Source organism: Myotis lucifugus, unplaced genomic scaffold (genome assembly GCF_000147115.1).
Source record: "Myotis lucifugus unplaced genomic scaffold, Myoluc2.0 scaffold_50, whole genome shotgun sequence".
NCBI lineage: Eukaryota > Metazoa > Chordata > Mammalia > Chiroptera > Vespertilionidae > Myotis > Myotis lucifugus.
The window spans coordinates 6,463,151-6,485,024 of NW_005871098.1; the positions used below are offsets into that span (position 1 = coordinate 6,463,151).

General features: G+C 38.0%; 1 protein-coding gene across 4 annotated transcripts in view; it reads left to right on the top strand.

Moving 5' to 3' along the window:
* RNF13 (ring finger protein 13) overlaps window positions 1–21,874 on the top strand; it is a 166,833-nt gene that overhangs the window by 97,988 nt on the left and 46,971 nt on the right. For all 4 annotated transcript variants that reach the window (XM_014455799.2, XM_006088663.3, XM_023753761.1 and 1 more), the window contains one exon: window positions 16,867–16,972. In XM_014455799.2, the coding sequence (XP_014311285.1) occupies window positions 16,867–16,972 (106 nt within the window). The remainder of the gene's footprint in view (window positions 1–16,866; window positions 16,973–21,874) is intronic.

A 21,874-nucleotide genomic window follows, 5' to 3' on the forward strand; every position in this document is an offset into this window, starting at 1 on the left:
TCTTAGGGGAAATGGTTTTAGTTTTTGCCCATTGAGTATGATGTTTGCTGTAGGTTTTAGTTTTTGCCCATTGAGTATGATGTTTGCTGTAGGTTTGTTATATATAGCCTTTATTCTGTGGAGATATATTTCCTCTATTCCCACTTTGCCGAGAGTTTTTATCAAAAATATGAGCTGTGATTTTTCTAATGCTTTTTCTGTGTCTACTAGGTGTACCGGTTAATAATGGCGGATTTTGTAATCAAAGAAAACATGATAATTTCAAGAGAAACATCAAAAGTGCTTTATTCAAAGTAATGTCCATCGCTAGCTACACATTTCCCCCATCTTTCAGGTAATTTGTGGACGCTGTCCCAAATAGAACTTTTCTTGTTTTGAGGCAAACCATTCAGAGACCCAATTTTCCACTTTGTACATTTTGAAGTGCTGCTCAGAAAGTGCATGTGCCATCGATCAGAACAAGTGGTAATCTGAAGGAGCAAGGTCTGGTGAATACGGCGGGTGGGTTAATACTTCCCAGGCAAGATCTTTTAATGTGTCTTTAACTGGTTTTGAAGTGTGTGATGGTGCGTTATCATGAAGCAAAATTACTTTACCTTGTCTTCTGGCCCATTCTGGTCGTTTCACGACCAAAGCATGGTTCAAATTGATTATTTGTTGTCGGTAGTGATCAGTATTAACGCTTTCACCTGGTTTTAGAAGCTCATAATACACCACACCTTCCTGATCCCACCAAACGCAGAGCATTGTCTTCTTTTGGAAGCTGATTTGGCCTTGCAGTCGATGTTGATGGTTGACTTGGATCAACCCATGATTTTGTGCGTTTGGGATTCTCAAAATAAATCCACTTTTCATCTCGTCACAATCCGATGCAAAAAAGACTTTCTTTTATGCCCGTTGAAGCAACATTTTACTGATGACTTTTCGGTTTTCCATTTGTCTTTTGTTCAGTTGATGTAGCACCCATTTTCCTTCCTTTAAAATCTTTCCCATTGCTTGTAAACGATCAGAAATTGTTTGCTGAGCAACGTTTAATCTTTCTGCAAGTTGTTTTTGAGTTTGACATGCATCTTCATCCAGAAATGCTTGTAATTGTTGGTCTTCAAACTTTTTCAGTTGACCTGGACGTTCTTTGTCTTTCACATAGAAATCATCACTTATAAAGCATTTAAACCAGCGTTCACAAGTACCTTGAGATGGAGCATGTAAACCATACGCTTTCTGAAGTATATGATAACTTTCAGCAGCACTTTTCTTCAAAATAATGAATTAAAACTTCCCACAAATGCTCTTATTTTTGGCACGAAATTTGACATTTTAAGCGTAAAAATATCTGATGTTAACACCTTCAACAAATTTGACAAATGAAGTTTTAAAGCTTGCTGTCAATACAACAAAATAACATAAGTATCACATCGCATATATATCAACATATGTGTAACTCCATCAATTGAAAAAAATCCGCATTATTAACTGGTACACCTAGTATTAATATGATCATGTGATTTTTATCATTCATTTTGTTCATATGATGTATCACATTTATTGATTTATGGATATTGTACCAGCCTAGCTTCCCTGGAATAAATCCCACTTGGTCATTGGGTATGATCTTTTTAATGTATTGCTGGATTCAATTTGTAATATTTTGTTGAGGATTTTAGCATCTATGTTCATCAGAGATATTGGCCTATAATTCTCTTTCTTTGTAGTGTCTTTATCTAGTTTTGGAATGAGGATAATGTTGGCTTGGTAAAAAGTGCTTGGAAGTCTTCCTTTCTCTTGAATGTTATGGAATAGTTTGAGGAGGGTAGGTGTTAATTCTTCTTTGAATGTTTGGTAAAACTGCACTGTGAAGCTGTCTGGACCAGGGCTTTTGTTTGCTGGGAGTTTTTTTATTATTATTGTTTCAATTTAATTATTTTTATTGGTCTATCCAGGTTTTTTTTTTTTTTTTATTTCTCCTGATTGATTTTTGGAAGACTGTATCTTTCCAGGAATTTGTCTTTTTTTCCCCAAGTTGTCCAGTTTGTTGGCAAATAGACGTTAATAGTATCTTCTTACAATCCTTTGTATTTCTGTAGTGTTAGTTGTAACTTTGCCTCTTTCATTTTTTATTTTATTTATTTAGGTCCTCTCTCTTTGTTTCTTGATGAGTCTGGCTAAAGGTTCATCAACCTTGTTTATCTTTTCAAAGAATGAGCTCTTGGTTTCTAGTATATAGTATATATATATATATATATACTAGAGGCCCAGTGCACAAAAATTTGTGCACTCGGGGGCGGGGGGTGGTCCCTCAGCCCGGCCTGTGCCCTCTCGCAGTCTGGGACCCCTCGGGGGATGACCACCTGCTGACTTAGGCCCGCTCCCCGGGGGATTGGGCCTATGCTGGCAGTCAGACATCCCTCTGGCAGCCCGGGAGCCCTTGGGAGATGTTCACTTGCCAGCGGGGAGCAGGCCTAAGCTGCAGTCGGACATCCTTAGCGTTGCTGAGGAGGTGGGAGAGGCTCCCACCACCACCGCTGTACTGGCAGCCATCATCCCGGCTTGTGGCTGAGCAGAGCTCCCCCTGTGGGAGAGCACTGACCACCAGGGGGCAGCTCCTGCATTGAGTGTCTGCCCCCTGGTGGTCAGTGTGTGTCATAGTGACCAGTCATTCCCAGTCGTTCTGCTGTTAGGGTCAATTTGCATATTACCCTTTTATTATATAGGATACATACACACACACACACACACACAGTGGGGCCTTGACTTACGAGTTTAATTCGTTCTGAGACCGAGCTCGTTAAGGAGCTCGTTAACTAAAATTACTCTGTCAACTCAATGCAAAAAATCGGCCGAGAGACAGCTGGTATCTCAAAAAACTCGTTAGTCGGGACACTCGTAAGTCAAGGCCCCACTGTGTGTGTGTATGTGTGTGTGTGTGTGTGTGTGTGTATGTTTTTTTAGTCTCTATGCCACTTATTTATGCTCTGCTCTTTATTATTTCCTACTTCTACTTACTTTGGTCTTTTCTTGTTGTGTTCATTCTAATTCTTTTAGTTGTACATTTAGATAGTTTAGTAGAGCTTTTTGTTTTTTCTTGAGGTAGTCCTGCATGCTATGAACTTTTCTTTCCAGACTGCTTTTGCTGTGTTCCACAGATTTTGGGTTCATTTTTGTTTATTTCCAGGGAGTTTTTGATTTATTCTCTTATGTCATTAGTAACCCACCCATTCATTGTTTAATATGCTATTTAGCTTCTATGTGTTTGAATGTTTTTAGTGTTTTTATTGTAGTTGATTTCTAGTTTCATGTCATTGTGATCCAAGAAGTTAGTTGATATGATTTCAATCTTCTTGAACTTGTAGAGACTTAGTTTGTGTCCTAACATGTGGTCTGTCTTGGTAAATATCCCATGTGTACTTGAGAAGAATCTATTTTCTGCATCTTTGGGCAAAATTTTCTGTAAATGTGAATTCACTCCATCTGATCTAATGTGTTATTTAAGGTCACTGTTTCCTTGTTGATTTTTTTACTGTAAGACTGACTATCCAGTGATGTCAGTGGGGTGTTAAAGTCCCCTACTATGACTTTATTTCTTTTGATCTCTCCCTTAAAGCCCTCTAGAAGTTTTACTTTTATTTTTATTTATTTATCTGCTCCTATAGTGGGTGCATAAATATTTACCAGAGTTATATCCTCTTGTTGGAACTATCCTTTTTTTAAAAAAATATATATTTTATTGATTTTTTACAGAGAGGAAGGGAGAGGGATAGAGAGTTAGAAACATCAATGAGAGAGAAACATCGATCAGCTGCCTCCTTCATACCCCCTATTGGGTATGTGCCCGCAACCAAGGTACATGCCCTTGACCGGAATCAAACCTGGGACCCTTGAGTCCGCAGGCCGACGCTCTATCCATTGAGCCAAACTGGTTAGGGCTAGAACTATCCTTTTAATATTATGTAGTGGCCTTCTTCACCTCCTGTTATGCCCTTTGCCTTGAAGTCTATTTTGTCAGATATGAATATTGCCACACCTGCTTTTTTTTGTTTTGTTTTGTTTCCATTTTCATGTAAAATTTGTTTCTATCCCTTCATTTTCATCCCGTGTGAGTCTTTTGTTCTGAGGGGGTCTCTTGTAGTTAGTATATCTATGGGTTCTGTTTTCTTATCCATTTAGCTGTCTCTCTGTCTTTTGATTGGAGCGTGTAATCCATTTACATTAAAGGTTATTATTGATATGTATTTATTTATTGCCAATTTTATTCCTTATGGCTATGTTCCTCTCTTTCTTCTTCTTACTGCAGTCCCTTTAACATTTCTTGCATTGCAGGTTTGGTGGTGATAAACTCCTTTTGCCTTTTTTTGTCTTGGAAGGGAAGCTCTTTATTTCACTTTCAATTTTGAATGATAGCCTTGCTGGATAGAGTAGTCTTGGTTTTAGACCCTTGCTTTTCATTGCTCTAAATATTTCTTGACATTTCCTTCTGACCTATAGTGTTTCTGTTGAGAAATCAGCTGACAGCATTATGGAAGCTTCTTTGTAGGTCACTGTCTGCCTCTCTCTTGCTGCCCTTAAGATTTTCTCTTTGTCTTTAATGTTTCACATTTTAATTCTGATGTGCCTCGGAGTGGGTCTTTTTGGGGTCATCTTTACTGGTACCCTCTGTGCTTCCTGTAATTGTGCGGCTTTCTTCCTTCACCAGGTTAGTTAAATTTTCTGTCATTATTTCTTCAAACAGGTTTTCTATCCTTTGCTCACTGTCTTTCCCCACTGTTATCCCTATGATACGGATGTTGTTTCATTTCATGTCTTTTTAAAAAGATGTCCTTACTGATTTCAGAAAGAGGACAGGAGAGGGAAAGACAGAATCATCTATTGGCTGCCTGCTGCACACCCCCAACTGGGGATTGAGCCTGTAACCCCAGACATGTGCCCTGATCTGGAAGTGAACTGTGACTTCCTAGTTCATTGGTCAATGCTCAACCACTGAGCCACACCAGCCAGACAGCCAATTCTGTCTGTTTTAGAGTGCTATGACAACATCTTTGATCATACATCATGAGCAATTGTTCAAATGTTTATTCATCAAAAGCACCTGCAAGTGCAATTGCTGGAGTATAACAACTTAATAATTATCTTATTGTCCTCCAAAAAATGTGAACAAGTTATGTTTCCACCAAAATTTTAATAAAGCCAGTGTTTTCTTCATTCTTTGCCAATAATATATATTACCTTTTTTATTAGTTATCATTATGATAAGAAAATTCATTGGTTAAATTAGCATTTCTTTATTCATAGAAAACATTTTTTATAGACTGACTAGAGGCCTGGTGCACGAAATTCATGCAGGGGGGTGTGTGTCCCTCAGTCCAGCCTGCACCCTCTCCAGTCTGGGACCCTCAAGGGATGTCCGACTGCCCGTTTAGGCCCGATGCCAGTGGGATCGGGCCTAAACGGGCAGTCAGACATCCCTCTCACAATCCAGGACTGTTGGCACCCCACTGCTCGCCTGCCTGCCAGCCTGATCAGCCCTTAACCACTCCCCTGACAGCCTGACTGACACCTAACTGCTCCCCTGCTGGCCTGATTGCCCCTAACTATCCTCCCCTGCCAGCCTGGTCACCCCTAACTGCCCTCCCCTGCAGGCCTGATCCCCCCCAACTGCTTTCCATTGCAGGCTTGGTCCCTCCCAACTGCCCTCCCCTGCTGGCCTGATTGCCTACAACTGCCCTCCCCTGCTGACCATCTTATGGCGGCCATCTTGTGTCCACATGGGGGTGGCCAGCTTGTGTGTTGGAGTGATCGTCAATTTGCATATTACCTCTTTATTACATAGGATGGCCTTTGTTTATTTTGGTCTTTTTAAAAATTAAACTCGTCTAGTAACTTTTTAATAGGCGAGATAATATCTTGGATGACACACAACTTTTGATAATTGTGGGCACTGGAAAGAATTATTTTCGATCCTAGTGAATAGCAAGATGTACTGGAAATATTGTTGGGGTATGGCCTTTAGGGATTCATTTAATCTTCATGGACCTATTTTCTCTTTTGAAAATCAGGGGTGAGAATAAAGAACCCTGTTCCTTTTGACTCTAAACTCTGCATCTTCTCTCTCGTATTCATGGACTGTAATTTTTCATATTTTGTCCCTAGCATCAGGAACAATGACAGCACATTCAGTAAATGCTGGCGAAATTAAATTGCTATTGTGCCATCTCAGGATTCTTCAGCAAAACAGAGCACTGTGCTGGCAACAGAACAGGGTGTGCCACAAGTGTGGACACAACTGAGCAGTGGGCCTGTTTAGTAGGGATTGTTGGATGTTGGTGAGGAGGTTGTGAGCTTTGTCTGAAAGGGGCATTTTCAGGCAAGTAGTCATCTGCAATACTAAGGGTGCTGAGCAGTTGGGCTGATCACAGGTCCTTGCCTGGAAAGTTGGTTTCTAGGAAGGATGGCTTTGGTGTGTGGTTGCACATCCATTAGGGCTTAGTAGTTTGGCTATAGCTCTTTGAAACAAGATGATGGGGGTGGATATGAAAACAGATAATAAGGCAATATCTCATGTATCAGCAGAGGGTTTGGGAAATTCGAGTGATTATTATTATAAGTTTAGGCTGAGACACCTGTTGTGAAATTTACTTGGGAAATCATTGAAATGAGAATAAGATAGTATTTGAGCAAATCTCAGCTGCAGAGCTCATGGACTGTGTTCTGTTTAGGACAGACATGGAGGTTGTGTGGTAAGATACTGAAGCTGTTTGAATATTTTTTTCAAATACAAATTGATCTGAGATGAATGAGACAGGAATGAATTGGCAGGCTCAGCTGTGGGAGATTGGACAGACAGAGGAAATAGCAATAAAGCTGGATGACCGATATTCTGCTGTAGTTCTCCATCATATATCACCATCAATGTCACCCTCCCACCATTAGCAATTCCATTAAGAAAAAGTATATCTTGAATGTGCATTTGGCTTTTAAGATGCTTAAAATCTTCTATCAATTATAGTTCCTTGAAAAATTCTTACAGTATATCTTTATTTATTTATTTAAATTTTAAAAAATTTTATTGTTGAAAGTATTACATATGGCCCCTTTTTTCCCCCATTGACCCCTTCCAGTCCGTCCCCACCCCTCCCCACCCCCACCCCCACCTCAGGCTTTCACCACCCTATTGTCTGTGCACATGGGTTATGCATATATACACATTCTTTGGTTCATTACCTTCTGCCCATCCACCTTCCCCCACCTTCCCTCTGAGATTCTTCACTCTGTTCAATGCTTCTGTGTCTCCGGATTTACTCCATTCATCAGTTTATTTTGTTAATTAGATTCCATATATGAGTGAAATGATGTGATACTTGTCTTTCTCTGACTGACTTATTTCACTTAGCATGATACTCTCCGGGTCCCTCCAGGCTATCTCAAAGGGTAAGAGACTCACCTTTTTTAATGCTGCATAGTATTCCATGATATCAATGTACCATAGCTTTTTTATCCACTCATCTACTGATGGGCACTTGGGCTGTTTCCAGGTCTTAGCTATTGTAAATTGTGCTGCTATGAACATAGGGGTGCATATATTCTTTCTGATTGGTGTTTCAGGTTTCTCAGGATATATTCCTAGAAGTGGGAACACTGAGTCAAGTGGCAGTTCCATATTTAATTTTTTAAGAAACTCCATACTGTTTTCCATAATGGCTGTACCAGTCTGCATTCTTACCAGCAGTGTACTAGTGTTCCCTTTTCTCCACATGCTCGCCAGCACTTGTCATTTATTGATTTGTTGATGGTAGCCATTCTAACAAGTGTGAGCTGATACTTCATTATCGTTTTAATTTGCATCTCTCTGATGATCAGTGATTTTGAGCATTTTTTCAAACGTCTCTTGGCCATCTGTGTGTCCACTTTGGAGAAGTGTCCATTCAGATCTATTGCCCATTTTTTAATTGGATTGTTTGTCTTCCTTTTGTTAAGTTGTATGAGTTCCTTATATATTTTGGATATGAACCCTTTATCAGATGTATCATTGCCAAATATGTTCTCCCAAACAGTGGGCTCCCTTTTCATTTTGTTGATGGTTTCTTTTGCTGTACAGAAGCTTTTTATTTTGATGTAGCCCAATTTGTTTATTTTCTTCTTAGTTTCCTTTGCCCTAGGAGATGTAACCGTAAACATATTGATAACAAGAGATGTCTGAGATTTTGCTGCCTATGGTTTCTTATAAGATTTTTATGGTTTTCCAACTTACATCTAAGTCTCTTATCATTTTGAGTTTATTTTTGTGTATGGTATAAGTTGGTGGTCTAGTTTCATTTTTTTGCATGTATTTGTCCAGTTTTCCCAATGACATTTATTGAAGAAATTCTCTTGACTCCATTGTATGCTCTTGCCTCCTTTGTCAAATATTAATTGAGTGTAATAGCTTGGATCGATTTCTGGGGTCTTCTGTTCCATTGATCTATATGCCTCTTCTTGTGCCTGTAGGCTATCTTGATTACAGTGGCTTTGTAGTGTAGCTTGATATCTGGTATTGTGATTCCTCCAACTTTGTTCTTTCTTAAGATTACTGCAGCTATTCAGTGTCTTCTTTGGTTCCATTGTTAGAGCACTTTCCTTCTTGAACCCTGCTTGCTGTATCATTCCTCCTATATTCTCTGCTCGCTGTGCCATTGTTGGAAGCACAGCTCCTGATCCTGTCCTACTATGCCAATTGTTGGGTCCAAGCCCCTCTGCCAGGGCTGGACCTCCTTGAATGCCGGGTGGTAAATGAAGAAGCCATGAGAAGTTGTGGGTAGATAAGAGAGTCTTTATTGTAGAAGCTAGTGGCCATGTAGCCATTGCTAACAAGGAGCTATTAGACAAAGCAGTTCTTCAAAGTAAAGTCCCATACAGTAGGCAGCCATACACCAGCTAGTTAACAATACATCTTTTCTAAATAGCAGTAGCCTCTGTACCTACAGCCATTATCTGAGCAGCAGCACACTGCCTCTAGACCTACAGCCTCTCATAGTAGGCACATCTAAGCTCACTCATTATAGCAGTCTCAGTAACATACTTCAGTGCTACTTAGACAAAAGAGGCTTTCTGCCAAATGGTGACATCAATCATTTGGGTTATAGAAGGGCACATTTGCGCAGTGTAACTTGAGATTACTGTGTCGTTGCACATGTGTATACTATCTTAGCCTTGAATACTTTAAGATTCCCATTCTCTGAGTGGCCTTGAATATCCAGCGTACTCTAGACAAGGCCTTACAGTTCCATATAAATTTTTGGAGTATTTGCTCTAGATCTGTGAAATGTGCTGTTGGTATTTTAATAGGGATTGCATTGAGTCTGTAGATTGCCTTGGGTAGTATGGACATTTTAATGATGTTGATTTCTACCAATCCATGATCATGGTATATTCTTCCACTTGGTTATATCTTTCTCTTATCTCTTTTTTCAATTTTCTGTGGTTTTCGGAGTACAGGTCTTTTACCTCCTTGGTTAAGTTTATTCCTAAGTATCTTAAATTTTTTTGTTGCAATGGTGAATGGGATTATTTGTTTGGTTTCTCTTTCTGAGAATTCATTATTGTTGTATAAAAAAGCCATTGATTTTGGGGTGTTGATTTTGTATCCTGCTACATTGCCAAATTAAATCTAGTAGTTTTTTGGTGGAGTCTTTAGGGTTTTCTATGTACAATATCATGTCATCTGTGAATAATGAGACTTGTACTTCCTCCTTTCCAATTTGGATGCCCTTTATTTCTTCTTGTCTGGTCGTTGTGGCTAGGACTTCCAGTACTATGTTGAACAAGAGTGGGGAAAGTAGACATCTCTGTCTTGTTCCTGTTCTTCGGGGAAGAGGTGTTAGTTTTTGTTCTTTCAGTATGATGTTGGCTGTCGGTTTGTCATATATGCCCTTTATCATGTTGAGATATGCTCCCTCTATTCCACTTTGCTGAAAATTTTTATCAAAAATGGTGCTGGATTTTGTCAGATGCTTTTTCTGTGTCTATTGATATGATCATGTGATTTTTGTCTTGCAATTTATGTGATGTATCATGTCTATTGATTTGCAAATATTGTACCATCCTTGCATCACTGGAATAAATCCAACATTGTCATAGGGTATGATTTTTTTTAATATATTGCTTGATCTCATTTGCTAATATTTTGTTGAGTATTTTAGTGTCTACGTTCATCAGGGATATTGCCCTGTAATTCTCTTTTTTTTGTAGTGTTTTTATTTGATTTTGGAATTAAGATAATACTGGCCTCATAAAACCAGCTTGGAAGTGTTCTTTCCTCCTGGAATTTTTTATATAGTTTGAGGAGTATAGGTGTTAGTTCTTCTTTGAATGTTTGGTAAAACTCCCCTGTGAAGCCACTTGGACCTGGGCTTTTGTTTGCTAGTTCTTTTATTTTTGTTTCAATTTCATCAGTTGTTGTTGGCCTATTCAGGTTTTCTGATTCTTCCTGATTTGGTTTTGTAAATTGTATTTTCCTAGGAATTTCTCCATTTCACCCACATTGTTCAGCTTGTTGGCATATAGTTTTTCATAGTATTTTCTTAAATCCTCTGTATTTTTGTGGTGTCAGTGGTTACTTCATTGCATTTGTTTCTGATGTTATTTATTTGGGTACTCTCTCTTTGTTTCTTGACTGGTCTGGCTAATGGTTCATCAATCTTGTTTATCCTTTCAAAGAACCAGCTCTTGGGTTCATTGATTTTTGGGGGGTATTATTATTATTACTAGTGGCCTGTTGCACGAAGATTCGCGCAATAGGCCTTCCTTCCCCTGGCTGCTGGCACCGGTTTTCCTCTGGCACCCGGGACCCAGGCCTTTGGTCCGGCCGCAGCAGTGAGGCTTGGCTTCTTTGCTGCGGCCTCAGCAGCGAGGCTTGGCTTCTCTGCTCCGGCTGCTCCCAGTCCCTCATTTCTTTTTCCAGCTCCTCGAGCGGAGCCCAGGGCGGGCTGGAATCCTGGGTCACCCCTGGTGACCCAGGCCCCTAGCCCCTCCTTGAGCGGAGCCCAGGGCCGGCGGGAAGCTTGGCTTCCTCCGTAGCCAGGAGCAACCCGAGCCTCCTGCTCGCTCCAGCTCCATGGCCGCTGCCATCTCCAGTCGTCTTCAGTATTCGCTCCGTGCCTGCATATGCAAATTAACTGCCATCTTTGTTGGGTTAATTTGCATAGTCGCTCTGATTGGCTGGTGGGTGTAGCGGAGTGGCGGAGTGATGGTTAATTTACATGTTTCTCTTTTATTAGTGTAGATTATTTTTAGTCTCTGTCATTTATTTATGCTCTAGTCTTTATTATATCCTTCCTTCTACTTACTTTGGGTTTTTCTTTTGTTCTCTTTCTAATTCTTTAAGTTGTAGGGTTAAATAGTTTGCTATTAATTTTTCTTGTTTTTTTGAGGTAGGTTTGCTGTGTCCCAGAGATTTTAAGTTGTTGTGTGTTCATTTTCATTGGTTTCCAGGAAGGTTTTGATTTCTTTCTTGATCTCATTGGTAACCCATTCATTGTATAATAACATTATATTTTGCCTCCATATGTTTGAATGTTTTGGGGGTGTTTATACTGTAGTTGATTTCTAATTTCATTCCACTGTTATCTGAGAAGATGCTTAACATGATTTCAATTTCTTGAACTTGCAAGTTCTTTGGTTCCTAACATGTCTTCTATCTTTGTAAATGATCTTTGTGTACTTGAGAAGAATGTATATTCTGCAGCTTTGGGGTGAAATGTTCTATTAATGTCAGTTAAATCCATCTGTCCTTTAGAGTCACTATTTCCTTGTTAATATTTTGTCTGGAAGATCTTTCCAGTGAAGTCAGCAGGGTGTTAAAATCCCCTACTCTGACACTGTTATTGTTGATCTCTCACTTAAAAGTCCTCTAGAGCCGAAACCGGTTTGGCTCAGTGGATGGAGCGTCGGCCTGCGGACTGAGGGGTCCCGGGTTCGATTCCGGTCAGGGGCATGTACCTGGGTTGTGGGCACATCCCCAGTGTGAGATGTGCAGGAGGCAGCTGATCGATGTTTCTCTCTCATCCATGTTTCTAACTCTCTATCTCTCTCCCTTCCTCTCTGTAAAAAATCAATAAAATATATTAAAAAAAAAAGTCCTCTAGAATTTTTTTTTATATATTTAGGTGCTCCTATATTGGGTGCATATATTTTACCAGGGTTATATCCTCTTGTTGGATCAATCCCTTTAGTATTATATAGTGATTTTTGTTGTCCATTTTGAAGTCTATTTTGTTGGATATGAGTATTGCTAATCCAGCTTCTCTTTCTTTTCCATTTGCATGGAATTTTTTTTTTCCATGTCTTTCACTCTCATCCTGTATGAGTCTTTAGTTGTGAGGTGGGTCTCTTATAGAAAGCATATAGTTGGGTCATGTTTTTGTATCCATTTAGCTACCCTATGTCTTTTGATTGGAGCATTTAATCCATTTACATTTACAATTATTATTTTATTTTATTAAAAAAATTTTTTCTTTATTGATTAAGGTATTACATATGTGTTCTTACCCCCCCCCCTCGGTGGCTCCCCCACCCCGCCACTCATGCCCTCACCCCCTGGTGTCTGTGTCCATTGGTTAGGCTTATATTCATGCATACAAGTTCTTTGGTTGATCTCTCCCCCTCACCCCCACCTTCCCTCTGAGATTTGACAGTCTGATCGATGCTTCTCTGTCTCTGGATCTGTTTTTGTTCATCAGTTTATGTTGATACTTATATACTTCCATTTTAATTCTGTATGCCTAGGTTTCTCTCTTTGTTTCTTCTTTTCATTATAGCCATCCCTTTAGCATTCCTTGTAATGCTGGCTTCCTGGTGATGTACTCCTTTAGCCTTTTTGTTTTGTTTTGTATTTTGTTTTGTTTTGTTTTCTGAGAACCTCTTTATTTCACCATCTATTCTGAATGAGAGCCTTGTTGGATATAGTAATCTTGGTTTCAGATCCTTGCTTTCTATTACATTGAGTACTTCATGCCATTCCTTTCTGACCTGTAGAGTTTCTGATGAGAAGTCAGTTGTCAGCTTTATGGGAGCTCCTTTGTAGGTAACAGTTTGCTTTTCTCTTGCTGCCTTTAAGATTATCTCTTTGTCTTTAACTTTTGGCATTTTAATTATGATGTGTCTGGCTGTGGGCCTTTTTGAGTTCTTCTTGCTTGGGGTTCTCTGTGCCTCCTGAACTTGTGTGACTTTTTTTCATGGGGTTAGGGAAATTTTCTACCATTATTTCTTCAAACAAGTTCTCTATCCATTTTTCCTTTTCTGCCTCTTTTTGCACATCTAATATGTGAATATTGTTATGTTTCCCTTAAGCTGTCCTCCTGGTTTTTTTTTTGTTTTGTTTTTTTTTAATATATTATATTGATTTTTTACAGAGAGGAAGGGAGAGAGATAGAGAGTTAGAAATATCGATGAGAGACTAACATCGATTAGCTGCCTCCTGCACATCTCCTACTGGGGATGTGCCCACAACCCAGGTACATGCCCTTGACCGGAATCGAGCCCGGGACCTTTCAGTCCGCAGGCCGACGCTCTATCCACTGAGCCAAACCGGTTTCGGCACCTGTTTTTAATTGTTTTTTCTTTTTGGTTCTCTGAGTGATTTTTTTCTACTCTGTCTTTTAACTCACTGATCTGATTCTCAGCTTCCTCTAATCTGCTGTGTATTCTCTCCAATGTTTTTCTTATTAGTGCTATTTAATCCTTTATTTCTGACTGTTCTTTTTTCATAGTTACTATATCTTTTTTCATGAGCATCTTTACCATCATTATTCTGAACTCTATATCAGATAAATTTCTTATCTCCATTTTATCTCTCTTTCTGGAGAATTCTTTTGTTCTTTCATTAGGGGGTTATTTTTTTTGTTTCCTCATTTTGGCTGCCTGTTTGGGTTTGTGACTATGTATCAGGTAGATCTCCTACACCTCTCAATCTTTAGTGCAGTGCAGTGTCTAACGATCTTTATGAATAATTAGATCAGGCAAGGAATCAAAGCCTCTAGAGACTGCCACTGTCTGTAGACTGATTGGATTCTATCTTGAGTAGCCTTGAAGCACTCTCATCCACAGGTGTGGTGAGTTTTTCCAATAGGGTGGGGCAGTTGCTTCTGCCTGGAGGCTAACTGTTATTTTTTGTCTCTTAATGGGCCTTATAAACTCCACACTGTGGGGGAATTTGTTTTCCAATAGGGTGGGTCAGTGGTCTTCCTCCTAGGCAAAAAATCACCTGTATAGCAAATGTCTTTCTAAGAAAGATGATCTTCACAGTATGAGGGAATGTCTCAGCATAGGAAACCGGGGTGTCTGTCTTTTGAGCTCTAACTCCAGAGCCCCAACCCTGTCTTCTGCTCACACAGCTCCAGTCCATTCTGCCCTTCCTTTGCCAGAGCCAAAGGTGAATGACTGCACGTGGAATTTTGTGCACTGGCCCTTTAAGAGGGTGCCTGCATTCCAGCCATCTCTCCCTGGCAGGCAACAACCCTGATGCTTTTCACAGCCAGAATTATGTGGGCCCCTTTCTCAGTTCTGGCACTCTCTCCTGGGGGCCCGTGCTTGGGGATTACATCCCAAAGTTCTCAGTGGCAACCCCCACAGCTGAGATATCTCTCCTGAACTTTAATTGCTGTCTGTGGGAGCCTGGCCGCCTGTTTGCACCTCCGTCCTTCCTACAAATCTCTATGTGATCTCCGCTTTATGTCCTTGGTTATCAGTATTCTCTCCAGCTAGTCTTCAGTTGATTTTTCAGGATGTTTGTATTTTAGTTGTAATTCCAATTTGGTCCTGAGTGTGTGTCAGTGTAGCATCCACTTACTTCGCTGCCATTTTAAATCTCCGTCTTACAGTATATCTTGATAGTAAACTAAAATGTTTTGAGATATAACAGGCAAGCATTAATAGGACATGTTATAGAACATTAGATTTAGAACACAGACCTATGAATCTTAACACTAGAAAATTCTAGAATCTTTCTGTTTCTGTGGTTACACACACGGGAACTTTCCAATATAGTTTCTGAATTTCTTGTTCACTGGGTCTTCCTGCTTTGTTCATTTAGCTTACTTCTTGTCACCTAGCAGTTCCATTCATTTCTGAGCAACTCTGGGACTTGTCTCATAGGACAGTGTTTATCTAATTCAGGCTGTAATTATTAATACTAAAGAAGAAATAACAGAATATAAGAATGTAAGCTTTGCTATTGCTGATATATTTAGATGCTGTGATGGGTTGAAGTTAGGATATGCAGTAGTCTGGTTTCTAAAGCCTAATGGTGTTAATTTATAGCAGGTTGGTGGGGGTGAGAGTAGGGAGGTGTGCCCAGAATCATCACCTCATGGACAGGCTCTTGTACCTAAATGGCGCTGCTGTCACCACATCTCAGCTCTGGCTTGGTTGGTTCCAGAAGGCTTATGCCAAGAACAAGGACATTACTTACAGAGCTGACCTCATGCGAAAGAGATGGTATCAAATAGAGCAGCTCAGTCCCTGCTTGTCTCTTTCTTACACTTCTGATCCATCAGTCATGTCAGTTTTTTATGTAAAGACATAAAAAATGCATGTCATTATTTTGTCATCCATATTCTGTTGGAAAATTATTGAAATAAAAAGCTGTTTTTATTCTAGCAGTCTTAGTAGTTTTTGGAGAATATTTAAGTTATTGGGGCGAAATTTCTGATATTATCACTTCTGTTTGTTTTTGTTTCTGGTGAAGCTTGATAGAGTGTCTTGGATGTGAGTATAAAAATAATAGTTTAAAGACTTAAAAATTGCTTTAGAATAGAAATAATTTGCTTTCATGTTATTTTTCTTAAGTATTTTTCTTAAGCATCTCTGTATGGGGGGAAAAGTCAATCTATTTTTATTTTATCAAATTGAGAATTTTTGTTTTGCATTTAATCCTTGATTTATGAAGTACCTGGCCTCACTACCTATAAAAATCACCCAGCAGTGGGTAACAAAGTAGTGTTGCTGGCACCATGTTACAATAGCACAGGAGTACAATAGACTGAGGATATTTTCTAATGCAGGATTTTGGTGTTGTGCAAAATTTGCTCACGCAACACAAATAGTATGCCAACTCTGATCACAGTTTCATTTCATGAGTACCTACTAATTTTTATAATAGTAATTATTACAGTAACTACATCATGTTCATAACAAGGGGGAATAGAGCATATAAGGTATGTGCATTCTCCACCCTTCCCCTGACAACATACATATTCATGAAGTTGTGTCTTTCCCCCCCCCCAGTTAAGCAGTGGAGAAGATGGAGAACAGAGAGGAAGCTAAAACTCCTTTGAATTCCTTTACCAGTTTTCCATTCCATATCTCACAGATAATGTAGAGTGCAGGACTGTATCATTTGCCTCTGGTGTAACAAGTTCACAAAAGCATAGAGGGAGGAGGGAGTGTATTTTCACCATTGATGGCTTCAGAATTTCTCCATAGGACAATAATTTGTTTGGAGTGGGAGTTTGTGCTTGACATACTACCTCAGATATTGCCATTATTTTAATGTTGATTTTGCATGTAAAATATTCATACTTTTGCTAGGTTACTAAATTCAGTATATAACATGTTTTCAGGATGGAGAACAGTAAATATTGATTGGCTGATTTCCCCTACACAGTCTAAAAGCTTCTTTTAATTATATTGACATTATTTTGACCAAATGTGTGAAATAGATTTAAAAATGGAAAAATCATCCCTTAAGTTATTGGAAATTATATATTAGAAAATGAGATGTGTCCAGTGAATTTAATTGTAATATCCAAATGCTTTAAAAAATATCTTCCTTGGTTTTGATTAATATCATAATTTGGCAACTGTTAATATTTCTCATGTATTAATTCTCTTTTCTTCCAGGGGCCACATTATCTTAGTTCCAGAATTTAGTCTTCCTCTGGAATACTACCTAATTCCCTTCCTTATCATAGTGGGCATCTGTCTCATCTTAATAGTCATTTTCATGGTAGGTAAAATTATTTTAAATGCTTTTAAAAAAATAATATAGATGGTCTAAATTACACTATATTGAGTAATAGAATCCTTGCTTTAAAAAGTATATATTGTGTGAGTCCATTTGTATAACTGGTTCTGGAAAAGGAACGATAATTTTGGTAGAAAAAATCAGAACAGTGATTGCTTCTGGAGGGTTAGGGAGGGGCGAGGGATTTACTGGGACACCTATGAAGGAACTTTCTGGGGTGTGAGTCATGTTCTGATTCTCAAGAGAAGTTTGGGTTGTACTAATGCCTGATTCACCAAATTATATAGTTAAATTTTGTGCATTTCATTGTATGTAAATTTTACCTCAAAAGAAAAGAGAATTTTTTTAGAAAAATTAAATTCTAAGTAATGATATACATGGTGAAGTAATTTGGGGGAAGTATACTGATACCTGCAACCTACTTTGTAAAAAATTAATAGAAAAAAGGATTTATTGATGGATAGATAGAGGGATGGATAGATATGTGATAAAAAGTAGCATAGTAAAATATTTGTTGTAGAATCTAGGTAGTGGCCATATGGTTATTTATTTATAAAAATTCTTTAAATTTTTCTCTATGTTTGAAAATTTTTATATAAAATGTAAATAACGAATAGTATGAGGGCTTGAGGTAACCACCAAAACATTGGTTACCAAAGGATGGATTCAGGACTCTTAGTGGGTCTTCAGGGTCAAAATCATTTTCATAATAATACTAAAATATTTTTGCTTTTATCACTGTCCGTCTCTCAGGGTTTATAGAGGAGGTTTCTAGAGGCTATATGGTATGTCTTATGAAAACAAATTGAAGGCAAAAGCAGATATGAGAATCCCTCTGTATTCTACCAAAATAGATATTAAAAGAGACTTGCAAAAATATAAAACAATCCCACTGTTCTAACGTTTTTTTGATAAAGAATGTTTATATCAACATCCAATGAGTTTAGTATTGTATTTCGTTTATACATTAATTTAAAAATTAAATGGCATCTTTGAAATGTTTAGTCTTCTTATGCTGCTATGGTATTTCTTTTTAATTATTTAGGTCTTTCATATCTATCAGTTTAACATTTTTCTGTAAATATTTTGCAGGTCTTTTGTTAGATTTTTTTGAAATTGCATTTTCTAATTAGTTATTACTAAGCTCTAAGGACATTATTGATTTTTTACAATAAACTTAATTTTGGAATAACAATAAGATTTACAGAAAAATCACAAAGAAGAGAGCTCCTGTTCATTTCTCATCTACTTTCTCCTCTTGTTAACATTTTACATTATAATGGTACATTTGTCAAAACTAAGAAACTGACATTGCTACATTACCAGTAACTAAACCCCAGACTTTGTATGGATTTTACCAGTTTTTCCATAAATATACCCAATCCAGGGTACCCCATTGTATTTAGTTATCACATCTTCCCATTCTCCTCTGATCTATGACAGTCTTTCCTTATTTTTCATGACCTTGACATTCTTAAGGAGCCCTGGCCAGGTATCCTGTGTCCCTCAATCTGATATTTTCTATCAGAGTTGGAATGCCCTTTTCATCATATCATGTCAGGGGTATGTGATCGCTACATAACATCACTGATGATGCTAAACCTTCCTCCCTTGGTTAAGGTAATGTTTGCTAGGTTTCTCAAATGTAAAGTTATTATTTTTCTCTTTATTCTGTTCTACCTTTGGAAATGAGGCACAAAGTATAGCCCAACCCTAAAGGTGGAAAGGGACAGGAATTAGGCTTCATTTCATGGGGGTAGTAGGGAGAATCTACATATATTACTTAGAATTATTTTGTAAGGAAGATCTGTCTCTTTTGGGTTATTTATTTGTTTATCTGTTCATTTATTTATTCACTCATTTATTTACATTAATAAGTACTCATGTATGTTTATTTTACACTTTGGGTAAAATACTATATTATTTATTTTTGTTGTCTAAATTATTTGAGCTTTGGCCATTGGGAACTGTGTTAGGCTTACTTCCGTGTGCCTTTGATTTAACCCATCCTTTTTTTTTTTTTTTTTTAAAGTACTTCTTTACTGTCTAATACTATAAGAAGCTTAAGGCTCATCTTACCTTTTTCTTATCCCAGCCCTAGAATCAGACATTTATTCAAGGAGCCTTGGTTTCTTTTATTGAAGAGTTTTATTTAGAAACTGTGATTTGGACAGTGGCCATTATTGATTTTAATACAGTAATTTTATATCTGTAAACTTGCTGAATTCTCCTGTTCTGATCATTTGAATTTGTTGATTCTCTTGGGTTTTCAGTGTAGAAACAATGAGGTATAGAATGTTAGAACAACAAACAAATAAAAAATACTCTTGGTAAACTGGGAATAGAAGCACATATCCTTAAGCTAATAAAGATTATTGACTAAAAACTGTAAATAAACATTATTAAATGGTGAATTATTAGAAACCTTTCCTTGAAAGTCAGGAACAAAAAAAGGTTGCCTGTTGTTGTACCTTCTGTTAGCATTGCATTATATTTTCTGGCAAAACATGAAAAAGAACACAACAAAAAACGCAGTGTAAGGATTAGAAATAAACCAAATTTTTATTTGCTTTTTAAGAAAATAATGAATGGGTGCTGAATTATGTCTTCTGTCTGTTGTAATGATCATTGGTTTTCTCTCTTTATTAATACCTTGCTGACCCGTCACAAGTTAACTTGTGTTTCCACTTACATTAATGTAAGTAATTTTAGGGTCTGAAAGCAATGTAGAGTTTTAAAAGAGCACTCTAGATTGTTTTCAAATAAAGATTCACCCTTCGGATTATCAGGAAAATTAAAATATCATGTTTTACAAAAAAACAGTATTCAGTGGTAAAAATATTCCACTAGGATGTGTAAAGTATGTTCTTGGAAAGAATAGTAAAATACGATATGTATGTAAAACTTGTTTAGTACCATTGCATGTAGATACATGTTATATGATATATCACACTAAAAAATATTTAAAAGAATGAAATATAAAAATATATGCAACTTATTAATTTTGACATATAGTAATATAAATGTAAGCTATGACAAAATAAAGTACATTTGAGTTTATTTAGATACTTTCATTTAATATTCAAGTATGGAAAAGTAGCTGGCTGCATGGGTGAGTTCTGTCTTGAAATAGCCGGTCAGCAAGGTGTTAAGTTGGATTACATGAATATGTCTTATAAATTTTAAAAATCCTGTATTTTTGAGATAAACTATTTGATCATGATGTGTAAATTTTGTCTTTGCATTTAGATTATTCAGATTTATAATATGGGCTAGGCAGTTTTACATTTGTACATAATCCTAAATAAAACATTAGCCATCTGAATGTCTTGGTAAGAGAAAGTTTTAGTTTTATCAAGCTATAAGAATCTTGGCATCAGAAGTAGACAATCCCTTGAGTACTGTTGATAGGAATGTTAAATGGAACAGCCACTACAACAATTCTTCAAAAATTTAAACAAATTACCATATGATCCAGTAATTCCACTTTTGGAAATATACCCAAAAGAATTCAAAGTAGGGAGTTGAAACTATGTTCATAGCAACACTATTTGCAATAGATAATCCAATTGTTCACAAAATGTGATATGTATATACAGTGGAATATTATTCAACCTTAAGGAAGGAAGTTCTGACACATGATACAACATGGATGAACCTAGAGGGCATTATGCCAAGTGAATAAGCCAGTAACAAGGGGACAAATATTGTATGATTCTATATGTGGTACCTAGGGTAGTCAGATTCACAGACTGAAAGTAGAATGGTAGCTCCTGGGAGCTATAGGAAAGGGAGAATGGGGAATTATTGTTTAATGGGTACAGAGTTTTAATTTTGCAAGATGAAAAATAGTTTTATGGATGGATAGTGGTGATTGTAGCACAGTTTGAGTATACTTACTGCCATAGAACTGTACACTTAAAAATGGATAGAACAGTAAATTTTATGTATATTTTACTATGTTTTAAATAATATAAAAATAACTGGACACAAAGTTAGCCCTATAAAATTGAAGCCTTCTCTTATTTTCCATTTTCTAAAGTATATTTTTCTGAAATTGGAATGATCTGTTACTTGATTTTTTGGTGAAGGTTGCCAATAAAATCATCTAGAATCTACTGACCTTTATCATAGTTACCTGGACATTTACTGGTAGATGGTTGTCTACTTCTTCATACTAAATTATATTTCTAAGAAATTACATGTTTTGTCTGCTATCAAATATAGAGGCAAAATTGATTTATAATATTAATATCCTGTATAATCTATAATAATAAAAGCATAATATGCTAATTAGACCGGACAGCCGAACGACCTTCCGGATGTCCTTCCGGACGAAGCCGCCATGGCGGGGACCAAGGCAGAGGCAATTAGGGGCGATCAGGCAGGCAGGCGAGCAGTTAGAGGCAGTCAGGCAGGCAGGCAAGCAATTAGGGGCTATTAGGCAGGCAGGCTCGATTTCCCCTGAGGGGTCCTGGATTGCGAGAGGCCCAGCTGAGGGACACCCCCGTCCCCTGTGTGCACCAGGCCTCTAGTAAAAGCATAATCAACCTAATGGCGGAACGACCAGTTGCTATGACACACACTGACCATCAGGAGCCAGATGCTCAATGCAGAAGCTGCCCCCTGGTGGTCAGTGCGCTCCCACAGGGGGAGCGCTGCTCAGCCACAAGCCAGGCTCACGGCTGCTGAGTGCATCAGCGGTGATGGGAGCCTTTCCTGCCTCTGCTGCAGGTGGGCGGTAAGGAGTGAGGGGTCCTGGACTGCAAGAGAGAACAGGCCGGGCTGAGGGACCTGCCCCAGTGCACGAATCTCATGCACCGGGCCTCTAGTATTCATATAGCAATTTAAAGAGAATTTCTACATGTGGAATGAGTTCTCTTC